Source organism: Furipterus horrens, unplaced genomic scaffold (genome assembly GCF_987537825.1).
Source record: "Furipterus horrens unplaced genomic scaffold, mFurHor1.1.pri manual_scaffold_8, whole genome shotgun sequence".
NCBI classification, from domain to species: Eukaryota; Metazoa; Chordata; class Mammalia; order Chiroptera; family Furipteridae; genus Furipterus; species Furipterus horrens.
The window spans coordinates 104496087-104510231 of NW_028327178.1; the positions used below are offsets into that span (position 1 = coordinate 104496087).

Consider the following 14145-nt stretch of genomic DNA (forward strand, 5'->3'; position numbering starts at 1 on the left):
GCATTTACCCATGACCAATGAATCCTGCTGCTTGCTCACCAAAAGCCCAGCTCAGGGTCAGGAAACTATGGCCCTCTCTGAATCATGGCCTGCTTTTGGTAAATAAAGTTTTCCTGGCACACGGCTATACCCATCTGCTTAACCCTCATCTACGGCTGCTGTCGTTACAACGGCAGAGCTGGGCGAATGTGCTGCCACAGCCGAGGCGGCTAGAGCTGCGCAGTTTCCACAGAGGCTAAGGCCAGCAGAGCCCCAAATGTCTACTACCTGGCCCTTTACTGAAAAAGTTCGCCCACCCCCGATCCCAGTGAAGTCAAACTGTGAATGCCCTCACTGATCAGTTTCCCCTTTCTGATCCTCATCAACCTTGCAAACGGAGGGAGGTGGGGAGAGAAACTTCGCTTATCTGATCTGTGCCTTGCCCCCAGCCCTTTAGCCATTCAGGCCGTTCGTTCCCCAGTCTTTCAGGCGACAATTTGTCTCTTTCCGGTTTTGTCCTAGCGGTGTTAGCCTGTTTACTCTCCCACTTCCCGAATTATCTTATCAAGTTTTATTGGAACACAGAAACATTCTTTTTCCTGTTGCCGATGGCTTCTTTTGGGCCAACACTGCAGAGTTTAGTCCCAAAAGAGAACTCACAGCTCCGCAATGCCTCTGACATTTACTGTCGGGTCCGAAACTTTGTACTGATCCCTGCTCCACTGGGAATTCAAATTTACTAGGTGACACTAGGGTAAATATAAGACCCTTGAAGGCCATACAGCTGTTAAAAAAAAAAAGAAGAAAGAAAAAAGTCTTCTCACGAGGCTGGTGTCTTTCCTGTTTATCTTGAGGAGATGTTACCTCAGAGGCATGGGGAATGTTTATATGATTCTGATCTCTGGATTCCTACCTGAAAGGTCAACAACCCTCCTGTTATTAGAACAGACACGGAGATAAGACTCATGCTAAGTAGCAGAGGTGACAAGAGAATCTGTACCCTGCACTGGCATTCAGTAACCAGATACTTTTCTGAGCCATCAAAAACAAGAGTTCCAAAGTAAAGCAGTGATTAATTCTATCATTGGGGGGCGGAGGGGGGTCTCCCCATATTCGTCTTTTCTCCTTACAACAAAGGATTGAACGGTGTGTATCACCTGCCTGATGTTGCACTTAAATGGCATCAGATTTGTTCCAACAAGATTCAGAGCAAAAGAAACGATGCACCTCTTGCTATCATAAGGGAAATGCTCCCCTGTAGGCCATCTATAAAAATTGGTTTCCACGTCCTGTAGCCTAGTTTACTACAAAACCAGTGGAGCTATTTCATTTGTTTTAAGAGCACCGATTTTTAGCTTGACGAGGGACACACAAGAATTTGCATTAAACAGAGACTGTATTTGGGGAAAAGATGCCAAAGTAGAACAGACAAAGCAACTCTGGATCAATGATAAAGCCGCTGGCCTTCCACAGCCGCCCAAGTCGAGTCACACGGGCACTGACAAGAGGTGTGGATTTTCAGTTGTTTGTTGGTTCAGTAAACACCACGTGCTTACAGTGACAAAAGACGCTCGTCTCAGGCTGTCCCACGCATCGCATGTCCCCGAACCAAGCCCGGGCGGCCCCTGGACTTTTCTTTATGAATAACAAGCACACACATGCATTTCACAGCAGCAGTGACAGGCTGAGCTTGTGTTAGCTTGATCTTTGCTGCCACCTACAGATCAAACTGCATGTCCCACCGCTGCACCCAGACAGGGAGAAACCCTGCCCGCGGCTGTAATTTCAGGAGGATGGGGCGGGGCTGGGGGCGGGGCAGAGAACAGCACCACAACCTGTCTGCGGAAGAAAAATGGAGGTTTCCTCCTTCACCATTCTGTAGATGAGTTTGTCTTTTATTATAAGACAACCGGTAAAAGGAACCACACAAAAGCGTGTAAGACGAACACTCTGATGACCGCCACCCAGGTTAAGAACTAGACCTCTCCCAGCTTCCCCAGACCCTCCACGGCCCATCCTCATCTTAACCTTTGCCGCTAGGCAGCTCAGCTGAGTTTCAGCGTTCCATGTGGCTTACACAGCGTAATAACTCATCGGAGGTGGGCCAGTCTTAGGACTGGAGTCCATCATGAAGAAGCGATCCCTACTGGATAGAGCGGAGCTCAGAGGGGCCCCCACTTTGGAACAACTGGTCAACCGGCTCACGGTGGTTCTCGGAGGGGAGCCAGCCCCATGGAGAGGTGTCCCCACAGCCCTGCTTCGGCGTCTGCCTGCACGCCGCAGTGACTGCTGCCGGGGCCTCTGGAGGCCTAGGAAGCTGCGGGCAGCCTTGCCCTGAGCTGGTGACTCAGGTCTGCTGGCTTGATGGCCTCCCCTACAGCCCGCCACCCTCTCTGCACGAATTAGAGGCCCTGACTGGGCTCCAGGGAGGTGTCCAGCTGCCCCGCGGAGACCAGGGTGCTGAGCTGCCCCGAGGCACCGCTGTCAGGCGGGAAGGTGACCAAGTCCGCGTTCTTGTTCTCACCGTGGTCACTGTGCTGCTTCATGTGGCATCTCAGAGAGTCGTCCCTGACGAAGGCGGCCCCGCACGTCTCGCAGCGGAAGGCCTTCTGAGTCACTATTTTGGCCACGTGCGGGGAGCTGCTGTCCCGAGGCCCCTCCCCGCCCTGCGGGGCCCGGTTCTCCGTTTTGGCCTCGTCCCTGTGTACCTTGTCAATGTGCTTGGCCAGGCTGCTGGGCCGCTTGGTGTCGAAGCTGCAGAAGTCGCACTTGAAGGGGCGGTCCTGGCAGTGGACCCTGCTGTGCACGCGCAGGGCGGCCGCGCTGGAGCAGGAGTAGCTGCACTCGGGGCACTTCTCGGGGTGGTCGGCGCGGTGCAGCCGGCTGTGCTCCAGGAGGTCCGCCCGGTCGCGGCCCTGGAAGGCGCAGTGCAGGCACTTGAAGGTGTGCTTGATGCGGACGTGCGACTTGAGGTTCGCCTTCATGGTGCAGCGGACGTCACAGAACTCGCACTGGAAAGGCTTCTCCCCCGAGTGCACGATCATGTGCCTTTTCAAGTCCGAGCTGATTTTGAACTTGGCGCTACAGAGCCAGCACTGGAAGGGGGTGTCCCCTAGCAACGGAAGGTGTGTGTCCATTAGAGCAGGCAGGCAACACAGAACTCCCCCCAAACATGCGTCAGAACACTGGGCCGCAAAGAGGCCATCGGGTCTTCTGAACTCCTAACAACACCGTCTACCACGAGTGCTAACTCACTGAGTCCTCACAACGGTCCTGTGCGTGGCTACTGTTACTCCCCATCTTACAGCCAGGGCAACTGAGACTCAGAGAAGTCCAGTGATTGATCTGAACAGCAGGGATCTGAACTCAGGCATCATGGCATCCAAGTCCATACTCTTCACGAGGCCACTTCAGTTTTGAGTCTAGACTCTCATTTAACCTGACACCCCAATACTGAACACGGAAGAAGGAAGAGGTGCAAACAATGTCACAAACAACTGTTCCAAATCCAGCTGAGACCTACCGACGTGCTTCCTCTAGTGTCTAAGCTATATTCCATGGGTTAATTGGCCTGTCTCACTAGTGAAAGTTCCCGTTTTACAACTACGAGACTGCGTTTGATTTCTAAAAGTAACAATTTATGGCGGCCGGGGGGCAAATATCGAAAAGCCATAGCGTCCTCCGCATCCCTGGAGGTACTGCGAAGGGCGTTTAGTTCGTTCGAGGTTGTTACTTTATAAACACCATAGTCAGAGACCATAAGCCAAGAGGAGACTTACACATGCACCCTGCCACGCCCCCCCCAGCGTCCCCCTTGCATTGCTGGTTGTGCCTTTACCCTTTTAGCATCACCTTCCACACTGAGCGATAGTCTCCCTGCTTTTGGTCCATCAGCTTAAGGAGTTTTCTGAGGATTCCCTCCTCTGGTCAGAAATAGCTTTATTTTACATTTAAGTTCAGTAACACTTGCATTCTGACCCGTGACTTCTCACGTTTGAACTACATGTTTTCAATTTGAGAGTCAAGCTCCACTAAGTCCTCTCTTAACGCTGTCCGTGGGTTCTTTGACTTAGAGTGGAATGATGTATAACTAAACCAAGTCTACCGTCGGCTCATTGATATAATCGAGTGACATGTCTATCAACGTTATAATGAAATGACATTGAACCAAACAGCGTTATTCGAGGACCTGCTGTAGAAGTAATATATATTACGGCTGGGTACGTGATCTTCACCAGAGCCAACTACTGCACTATGATTATGCCCACCTTCTTTCAGGGTCACTATCACACCTGGGCCAGTTGACAGTGTTGCTAGCCTCAAGGTCAAACTGATTCTCTTTTCCTACATGTTCATCTGGGTCACATTTTATCATGCACACTTCTTGACTAGACGGGGCATTTCTTGAGAAAAAAAGAATCTCACACAATGATCTCAAGTTGTCCAGTCTCTTATTATGTCAGCATTTACATGGCATTTCTAATAGATTTCCTGAATTTCGGACTTGCTAACTTTTTTCTCTTAACCTCCTACACAAGTATCACCCCGTTATTTCCCTTTATTGCAATCCCAGTGAGCTCTATTCAGATATTCCCACATCAAATATCTCCTGTCAAACTTTTTTCTCCCTTGTCTTGCTCAAGTTTAGCTTCTAGTACTTTCGCTAGAATGGTGGCTGAGAGAAAAATCTGAGTCCTTGCATACACCTTTGTCTATTCTGCTTTCATACTTGAAATAGTTTGGCTGGGTATAAAATCCTACGTTCAAAATGATTTTCCAACTTAGAAGGCACTGTTCCCTGTCTTCTAGAAGCCACTAGTACTGAGAAGTCTTTTTAGGTATGGATTCCTCCGGCCTCCTTGGCACCTTTCATTCCCACAGCCCCTTAGAATCATGAAATTCTTTTCCTCATTTGATTTTCTCACTTCTATTTTCTTTTCTTCTTAGAACTAATCAGCGACCAGACATCCAGTTTCTTATTTTTTCTCAGTTCTCCCAACTCAAACTTTTCCCCCTGATCTCTGGGAGTTTTAAACTTTAGAGCCAGCAATCCTAGTTTCAATTCACACCTCTTTGTTCTTACTGCCTTTTCATAGAACTCTTCTCGGATGCAACATTTCTGCCAGTGGGTAGATACCAATTAGAATTGAAAAATTCTTATTTATCACCCAAGTACTCTGCTGGCTCCAGGATCAGTTATCTGTTAGACTTGGTGCTTTTTATACCATCATTTCCCACAAATGAGTCATAATCCATAGCTGAACCTTTGTTTAGGAGGAGTGGATTGGCATGAGGATTAGGCAAAAGAGCCACAGATTTTACCTGCTTCCTAGTTTGGGCCATTTTGCCAATAGGCTTCACCTTCTCTGAGCTCTGTGGCCTTGGCAGGCTACATGCCAGTTCCAAGTCCAGAACTCTTCAGGACAACCAGACACTGGCTGGACAGACTGGCTCCCAACTGTGTGGCTGTCTCCCATTGGTCTATTGGGACAGTTTTCTTTACTCAGTTTCAGAGGTCAGCATGTTTCCTTCTGCTTGCCATCTTCCATAAATTCCCTGAAAATTCTCACTTTATGAACCTCTTCCTGAATCCCTAGTCCCCGTTTTTTCTGTGCCACCATGGGTTGGTCGAGTCTATCAATTGACCAATCATTATTTCAATGGGGTCTCACAAAGAAGGGAAGGAGAAGCCCTTTGCAAAGTCTAACTTCTAGAACTGGATGAAGTCTGTGTCTTGAATAACATTCAGCGGATTGTGCTACATGTTTCTGAACTAAGCTACGCAATCAGAGTACAGGTGAAAGGATTGAAACACCTAGTGTATAGATCAGATTATTCAAGATACCTCTTTGCTTCTCGACTGCTGTGCTGGCTACTCATCTCCAACTGCACTCTATGCAGTCACGTTAGGAAACCCAGCTGTCAGGTTTTCAGGTTTTACTAAAAACTATGGCCCTGGAGAACAAAAAAAAACCCACGAGCTTCGCGATCACCACAGAAATGTCAATGTTCTTTGCTTAACCACCAAGTTACTGAACTCGCGTGCGTTTTAGGCAAATGAAGGTTCACAAATTGAAGACCACGGCGGGCACGGAGGCTGCCGGGTCAAGGTTAGGGCCTTACCGGTGTGCGAGCGCAGGTGCACGGTGAGCTGGCTGGAGTTGCGGCTGGCGTACGGGCACAGCTGGCACTTGTACGGCCGCTCGTCCGAGTGGATCCGCAGGTGCTTCTTGAGGCTGCTGCTGTCCACGGCGGCGTAGTCACACAGGTGGCACTTGTGGGGCTTCACGCTGGTGTGGCACCTCATGTGCATGGTCAGGTTGTCCTTCCGGCTGAAGCACTTGTCGCAGAACTCACACTTGTGTGGTTTGTCTCCTTCAGATACAGAAAAGAGTCCGTTTTAAGAGTTATTCTATCACGATGAGGGCAAAGAGATCTGATCAAAATGGCAGCCTGGGCATCTATGGGTCGCCTCTTCCTTCTGCCCAGATGTGCAGGCACAGAAAGACACTTAAATCTAGTTGATCACGTTGGGAGATGAGGTGTGCCACTCACTGATGGCTCAGAAATGATGAAGAATCCTAAGGGACAGATTGGACAAAACCAGGCTGAAGGAGAAAATCCATGGCCAAACCCCATTTGGGAAAACGGGAGGGGTCAAATAGTACTCAGGATCAGAAGTGGCAGGTCTAGGGGTCTTGGGACAGCTTTTTGACTCAATAGTTGATGCGCCACATAAAGAACGGTCAGGAGGACCCCTCCCTTGTACCAACCTGCATGTAGCAATGGTATCTACCCTCCCATATCTTCTTTGCCCCCAGCTATTAGGAAGTGAGGATGCTTAGACCAGAGAAATAATGCCAAGGCCCCTAGTAGCTAGGGACACCCTGGAAGACAGAGCACCGCATGCCCAGAACATCTTTACCAAATAGTGTGTTCCTTTCCTCCCCTATAACTCCTTCAGACTAAGCATGTCCAAGTGTCAGGGATTCCACTCAGGAGCCAAATGCTCGGGGAAAGCCAGGACCAGGAAGACATGCCTAAATCAATTTGCTCCAGTTCACATACATGGCTGAAGTTGGGATCTGAACCCAGGCGTTTTGGCCCCAGTATCTGTGCGTGTACCAGATTCCCTACGCTGCCTCAGCCATCATTTGGGGGGACATGTCCAAATCAAGAACATGAAGTTATAAAAGCAGTTTTCATTCCCATAATAATTTCCATCCTCCTCTGATTGTCAAAGTAAAACTTGTAGTTAGATGAAAAGAAAAACTTAGAAGAAGATGGAGCTAAAAGACTCTCTCAGAGGCTGCCCAAAAGGACAATGGGACAAGTACCAGAAAAGTTAAGACAGGACAGAGAACAAAGCAAATCATGATTTCTCAATAGTAAAGATGGCCACGGGTCTTCAAATGCCTAACTAGAGGCAGGGCGGCCACGTTCAGGAGCCGAGAACGCTAAGCTCTTAAAGCTTTCACAAAGAAAAACACTCAGATCAGCACACGGCTCCTCAGGTGACACTGGATGGTAGCAAGCTGGGAACAAAATCAGTCCTATAGAAATTATTTAAATAGAACCCTGTACTTGAACTAATGTTCAACAGACAAAGAAAAGCCAGTAGACATCAGACATCAGGAAAAATGAAAGGAAGTGGATGAACTGTGGGAGACTGACAAAGTAATGAAGTGGGAAGGAAGTTATTGCTCGCAAATGACAAGAGAACCAACATTAAATCAAAAACAAAAACAAAACACACACACACACACACAAAGGTAAAACTCTAACGAAATCTAAGTACAACAAACATAAGTGAATTAAATTTCCCTGTTAAAAATTTCGAAAAGTCAGCTTAATGCCCTGAAGATACTTAAGTAAAAAATGACAGAGTACAAAAATAATAGAAAAATATTCGGGAAAAATGCTAAAAGGAAGCAGGAACATCAATGTTAATATTAGGCAAAATAAGAATCATGATAAAAGCCACTAGAAATTTCTTATTAAAGGAGAGATAAAACTCACCAAGTAAATGTGACTAAAACTGTTATGAATCAAACATGGTCTCATAAAAGGTTTTCTAAAAAATCAGTCTGAAAGGCGCAGGACATATTTTAAACCAATTTCTGCTCAAGAATCCACATCAGATTACGCCCCTCCTAGAGACGGGCGGCTAGAGCATGCACCGAGGCCTACAGCCGATCACCTTTAAGAACAAAGTTTACATAGACTTAAATTCACTTTTAACGAAAAGACTGAAAGCAAGTGAACCACAAGGAATAAGTGAAGATTACAGCACTTGGTCAAGAAAAGCAAAATTGGTTGTTAAAAGGGGCGGTTTGCTCAGAAAGAAGGTTCCGGCAGAGCGGGGTTTTCCATCCCTGTCGTCCTTCGGGGCCAGGCAAGCCTTTGCTGTAGGCCACCCTGTAGATCGTAGCAGTATCCTTGGCCCCTTCCCACTAGATGCAGGTAGCACCTCCGTCCCCAGTGGTGACAGCCCAATCCGTCCTCAGATATTGCCGAATGTCCCCAGTGGGGGGAGGGGTGTCAGGTTGTAGCTGGTTGAGGACAGACATTGCAAAGAGAAAGGGGACTGGCGAGAGAAAAAATCAATCATGACATTAGGGAGAACTTCACCCCAGTCAGTTCAGAAGCTCTCGAAAAGGGAAGACGGCCCAGGAAGATAAAAATGACCAAGTCAAACGGATCAATAACCATTGAAAAAGTTGCTCTATTGGAGCTGCACCCTGAAGCAGGCTGTTCACTGCTGAAACATTTGCTGTCCTTCTTCCCAGAATTCTGCTTCCCTGTCCCAGTGACCGCAGGCTTGGGCGTGTGACTTCCTCTGCCTGCTGAGCCAAGATCAAAACCGATGAATCACCGTCAGGCCAATGCTTTTACGAACCAGTGTGTCATCTGCCACATTCATTTCTCTTGCCCAAGATCCCTGTGACATTCCAGATCGGGGATTCCTCACGTGGGCCTTGCAGATGAACTTCAGAGGGTCAAAGACCCAGTGTGGGACATGGTTACACTTCTGTTTCTAAAACCCGTAACTGGAATTTAGCATTTCCTCCCGTTCTGCATGTAGCCCACAGACCACACCGATAATGGTACCTGAGACCCTCGTGAATAGACAGACACAAGCCACGTTCATGACACTGCACTTGCTACAGTTCTCAAAGGGTCATTTACATTCATCATGCACCACAAGGAAGGGAATTAGCAGAGCGGCCACGAGGTCCTAACATTGCTGCCACTGAGCATCCTAGTTGTCCGGTGGGGGTGGGGAGAGTGTCGTTAAAACGCAGATTCCTGACCCCCAGCTGAGATATAAATGGCATGTAACATTATATAGACAACATGATGATTTAATGTCTGTATACATGGAGAAATGATTACCTTCATTGCGGCAACACCCCCATCGCCTTCGATAATTACTTTTTTGGTGGTGAGAACAGTTAAGATTGACTCTCTGAGCAACTGTCAAGTATGTAACACATAATACAGTCTTGTTAACTACGGACACCACGCTGTGTCTTAGATCCCTAGAGCTCATTCATCTTATCACTAGAGGTTTGTACCCTTTTTGACCAATATCGCCCCATTTCTCACGCTGAACTTGTAAAAAACAAAAAGTAAAATACAGTTTGGGGGTAGGGCCTGAGATTCTGCATTTCTAACATGCCCCCCGGGGAGGCTGACATTTCTTGCCTTGACCACCCTTTGGGTCGCCAGGGCTTAGCGTATTAAAATACCGCATATTTAACACTTTAATAGCAGCTATACAAAAATATAGCTTTTAATGTGATTTTACCACATTTAAAAACATTTTGGGAGGGGTCCCTGAGCTTCACAAAGTTGCCAGGAGTCCACAGCAGACAAAAGGTCAAGAATGACTTTATCTGGCGTGTTCCAGACGGCAGCTGCCCCGCCTTTAGGCACCGAGCTGGGACTGACGAGGACACTGTGTACACAGCGGTCCCTTACCACAGCCTAATCTACACCCCCCTCTGGCCTCTGAAAAATGCCACAAGTAGACAGAGGTCCTTGGGTACATTCCATCCAATGTCCTAGAAGTACTTCCATTCAATAACTATAGTCGCAAAGAGGAAGATAAAAGAAAAAGAAAAGCCTCAACTCCGTTCACGAGAGATTAACTCGGATATCAATGTCAAATGACATAATACAGAGTGATATTAAAAATACAAACATTACAAGTCCATCTCCTTTAGGAGGCGAGATAAATCCCACAGGACCATCTTAAAAGGAGCGAACATCTGACATCCAACCATCACTCTTGATTAAAGATGGCGACACCAAAGCATTCCTTCCGAGGAAAGAATAAGATTGGGGCAGATTGCTCTGACTGCTCCTCTTCCACCCAGACCTGCGGCCCCTCAACCGAGGCCCTCAAGGTCAAGTGGGAAGACAGAGAGGGGACAATCCAAAAGAAACAGACTTGAACTATTAGAGTAAATGAGAGGACAGAAAGGGGCCTTGGGGAAAAGACTCAAATTCTTTGTCAAGGGGCTTTGCTTCTATCGGCTCTCTACCAAGCTTCTCCCCCAAACCACATTCTCTCGGAATTGGGAGGTTGACAGGAAGGAGGTTGTGGTTACGATGGAATTAAATGCCAAGTGACACAGACTGTCCTGCAATTCACTGTGTGGATACAGCCACCCCGACAAAGGAAACACAGTATTTATGTTGCATTTCACTTTACTGCTCATGGGCTTTTCGTGTGAATATTGGCATTCATATTCTTTCCACCGCGTTGCCTGACTTGTAAGAATACTTACGTGGGCTGAAGATTAATTCTATCCTATGCTTCAGATTTCTTATGGGATGCTCGTCTTAACTTCTTAGTGGTCTTGTTAGAACTTTTAACTTTAGTCCCATTAACCTGTCTTCTTTGTGGTTTTGTTTGTCTGTCTGTTTATACTGTACATTTGTCGTACATTTCCTAAGGCATTATGGACTTGAGTATCTAACTTATTTAATAGGCTTGGAATTTGTGAATGATGAGGTGAAGGGCAATGGCCTTTGTCCTGACGCCACACAGCAGTGTTCACTTGCGCCTCCTCGGCTTGACATGCTGCCTTAAATTTGCGCACACGCGCCTTGGTTTCTATAATTTGTTCCAGCTGCTATTCACACCGTTTGAATTACAGCTTTACGGTATTTTCATTCCTGATAAAGCAAAGGTCTTGCTGACCAAGATTTCTGGGCTACTTTTGGGCCTTCTCTTCTCTTCCAGATGAACTTTAATCTCCGGAAGGCAGGTGGGATCGTGGTATGGAAGCAGAGGTGGCAACCCCCCTCGGTCTGTTATTATTAAGCTTGCAAACAATACCAGTGAGTCACCTTTGAATGGAATGATTTAAGAATTTGAAAGCAAGAGCAACCTAGTCCATGTATAAAGTTACGAGAAAACTGATGCTGTTTTTAAATCTATTCGGATAGTTTACTCCTCACTGTTTCTATCGCGCATCTGAAAATTTAGCTTTTCCTATCCAGTTGCATTTAAGATATAAATGTGTGTGTGTATATATATTATATATATATATATCTCCCCAATATGACTTTAGAATACAGGTAGTAAGATTCAATCCAAGTTCGAGACCCGATTTTCCAACACTCCCCCAAAAGCCGTCAGCAAGCCTGTGTCTAGGTGCACAGACGCCTGTCCTGAGCGGCTCCTGTACTTGCCTGTCGCACATGACCCCCCTGATCCTTGAAGTACAGCCTGGGAGTCCTTGAGACTTCTTCTGGTTGAGTCCATGATCAAAAGTATTGTCACGCTCCTGCTGCGACAGGCTTTGCCTTTTTCATCATTGATATTTCCACTACGCAGGAGCAATGGCAGGCAGGTGCGCTGGCCCCTGAGCTGCGCAGGCGGTCGGTCCTCACCGCCTTTGCTGCCACGCCTCCCAGGGAAGCCGGGGCCAGTATCACTGTCTGATGAAACGTCTCCCCCTGAATGAGCCTCTCTAATGTCCTGCGTGATGATGATGAAATGGGAAGTACGTTTATGCTGCTTCTGCCGTCTGCTGCGACCCACCCCCGCCGGTGACCTGAGAACCGGCGTGGCGGGCGACAGCACTGCACGCTTTAGCCAGGCAGCACCGTTTTGATTGAGACAGCGGGCAGACTGTGTTTTTTCCCCACATCGGCGATCTGGCAGAATGAACTACGCGTGCCTATCATTTCCAGGAATGTGGCCAGTACTGCAGTGATAACAGCTGAGCTCTCAACACGAAAGTCAGGATTTCAAAACATATCTGCAGCTCCCTGGTTCTTAGTTTTTTTTTATTTTTATTTTTAATGAGATTGATAATATTAACAGAAGTGATTTTTCCTGTGTAAAAATGAAATTTGGAAGAATTCCGTAAGTGGTGAACCAAGGGTTTCTAAGTGATCAGAGGACAAACATGTCAAAAATCAAGCCGGGGTGAAAGCATTCAAAGTGGAAAGACCAACGGATTTTAACTTCGCAGTTAGAGCAGCTTACGGACCTGCGGGTGCAGGTTCTACGTAGCGGCTCGTCTTTAGGAAATTGCCGTTGGCTGTGCTGTGGCGCAGCACGAGGGAAAAAGAATGACCCGAAAAGCGAGCAACACCCCTCCCCATTGCCAATCACAGACAGGGCGCACAAAAGGAGGTTCACAGCGGCTCGTACGGAAAACACAGTAATTAGTAAACGATGCTACACGAATAAACTGTGTTTCGCCTACTCACAACTGTCAACCTCCTTGTGCCCGCCCTGGACTTGAGGCCCGATTTTCTTCACGGGCTTCACCCAAAATAACGCATGGCGGTGGACTGTGGACGGAAACGGATGTGAGCATCCATCCAACGATGCAGAAAGGCAGGAGAGATCTGCGAAGGTGCGACCAAGGCCACTTTTTGGGTGAAAATACTTTTCATGAAAGTGTTATGTTAATACAGAAAGGGCTTACTGTTATTTTTAAACGAATAAGTAATTTAAAAGTTTCAAATGGCTAATGTCGCCAATTACAGATAAAATAGCTGTTTGAGAACCACTGTTCTACCTCTATTTGGCAAAGACTTGGGCTCAAGTCTTTTTATTTATTTATTTTAAGACTTAATTTATTTACTTTTAGAGAGAGGGGAAGAAAGGGAGAGAGGGAGAGAAACATCAATGTGCCCTGACTAGGAATCAACCTCGTGACCTTTTGCTTTGAGGGATGACGCCCAACTGAGCCACACCGGTCAGGGCTGGTCTCAAGTCATAAGATGATCACCTCCCTGCCCTGGTCGGGTAGCTGGGTTGATTGGAGCGTCGTTCTGTACAGCAAGAAAGTTGCAGGTTTAGGTTGCCTACACCTGCCATGTTGGTGGGTCTCATCTTTGTTCAAATGGCTCCTGCAATTCACACGCCCTCACTGACTTTGTCACCCCAGCAGCCTTGTCTTCCGAGGTGAGGATCAACCACGCCTTTTGTTAAGAGGCTGACCCTACGCTCCCTTATTTCCACAGCACGATACCCCCTGTCCAGAAAGATGTCTTAATGACGGAGCTGCAGAATTGGAGCTGAGCATGTGGCTGCCCTTTGGGAGACCCTTTCCCCGCCTCCCCCCAGTTCTAGGCTCAGCTCATAGCTCCCTAGCCACAAGGTTTGCTGCTTCTGGGGCAACAGGGGGGACAGGGGACGGGGGGGAGACTGGAGCCCCCGGCTCCACTTCCACCTTCCGCTGGTTAAGGAATCTGGACCCGGAGATGAAGCGCTACGTTAAGGATGACAGAGCCCGGCTACCAGCCGCGACTTCTTGCTTCTTAAACTGTACCCGAGGGAAATAAACCCGATGACGTTTGAGCCACCTTGATTGGTTTCTGTAACGCCACACAGACCAGTACCCTAGCTCATACAGCCTAGTATAGGCTCTACACTGGGGACAAAGGTGGGCAAAGCTCTGTAACGAGGCAGGCAGTAAACGCCTCAGGCTTTGGGCAGCATACCGTCTCCCTGGCAACGGCTCAGTAATGCCACTGTAGGGCCCACGCAGCCACAGGCAACAGGTGGGCCAAGGGGCATGAGAGCACGGGCCATGGTGTGCAGACCTTGGCCAGGAAGTTCCTTCGCTCCAGCACATCTTATTTCTCTGTGTTCTCAGCAGCTGGGTGCAGCTTGGGAGGTACCTTTAAGAA

At 47.7% G+C, this 14145-nt stretch overlaps 1 protein-coding gene across 2 annotated transcripts in view; it reads right to left on the reverse strand.

Moving 5' to 3' along the window:
- Nucleotides 1-2076: 2076 nt before the first annotated feature.
- Nucleotides 2077-14145, reverse strand: part of ZFP64 (ZFP64 zinc finger protein) — a 66043-nt gene continuing 53974 nt past the window's right edge. For both annotated transcript variants that reach the window (XM_090286578.1, XM_090286579.1), the window contains 2 exons: nucleotides 6103-6354; nucleotides 2077-3091 (listed from right to left, as the gene is read on the reverse strand). In XM_090286578.1, the coding sequence (XP_090142704.1) occupies nucleotides 2382-3091; nucleotides 6103-6354 (962 nt within the window). In that variant the 3' untranslated portion in view covers nucleotides 2077-2381. The remainder of the gene's footprint in view (nucleotides 3092-6102; nucleotides 6355-14145) is intronic.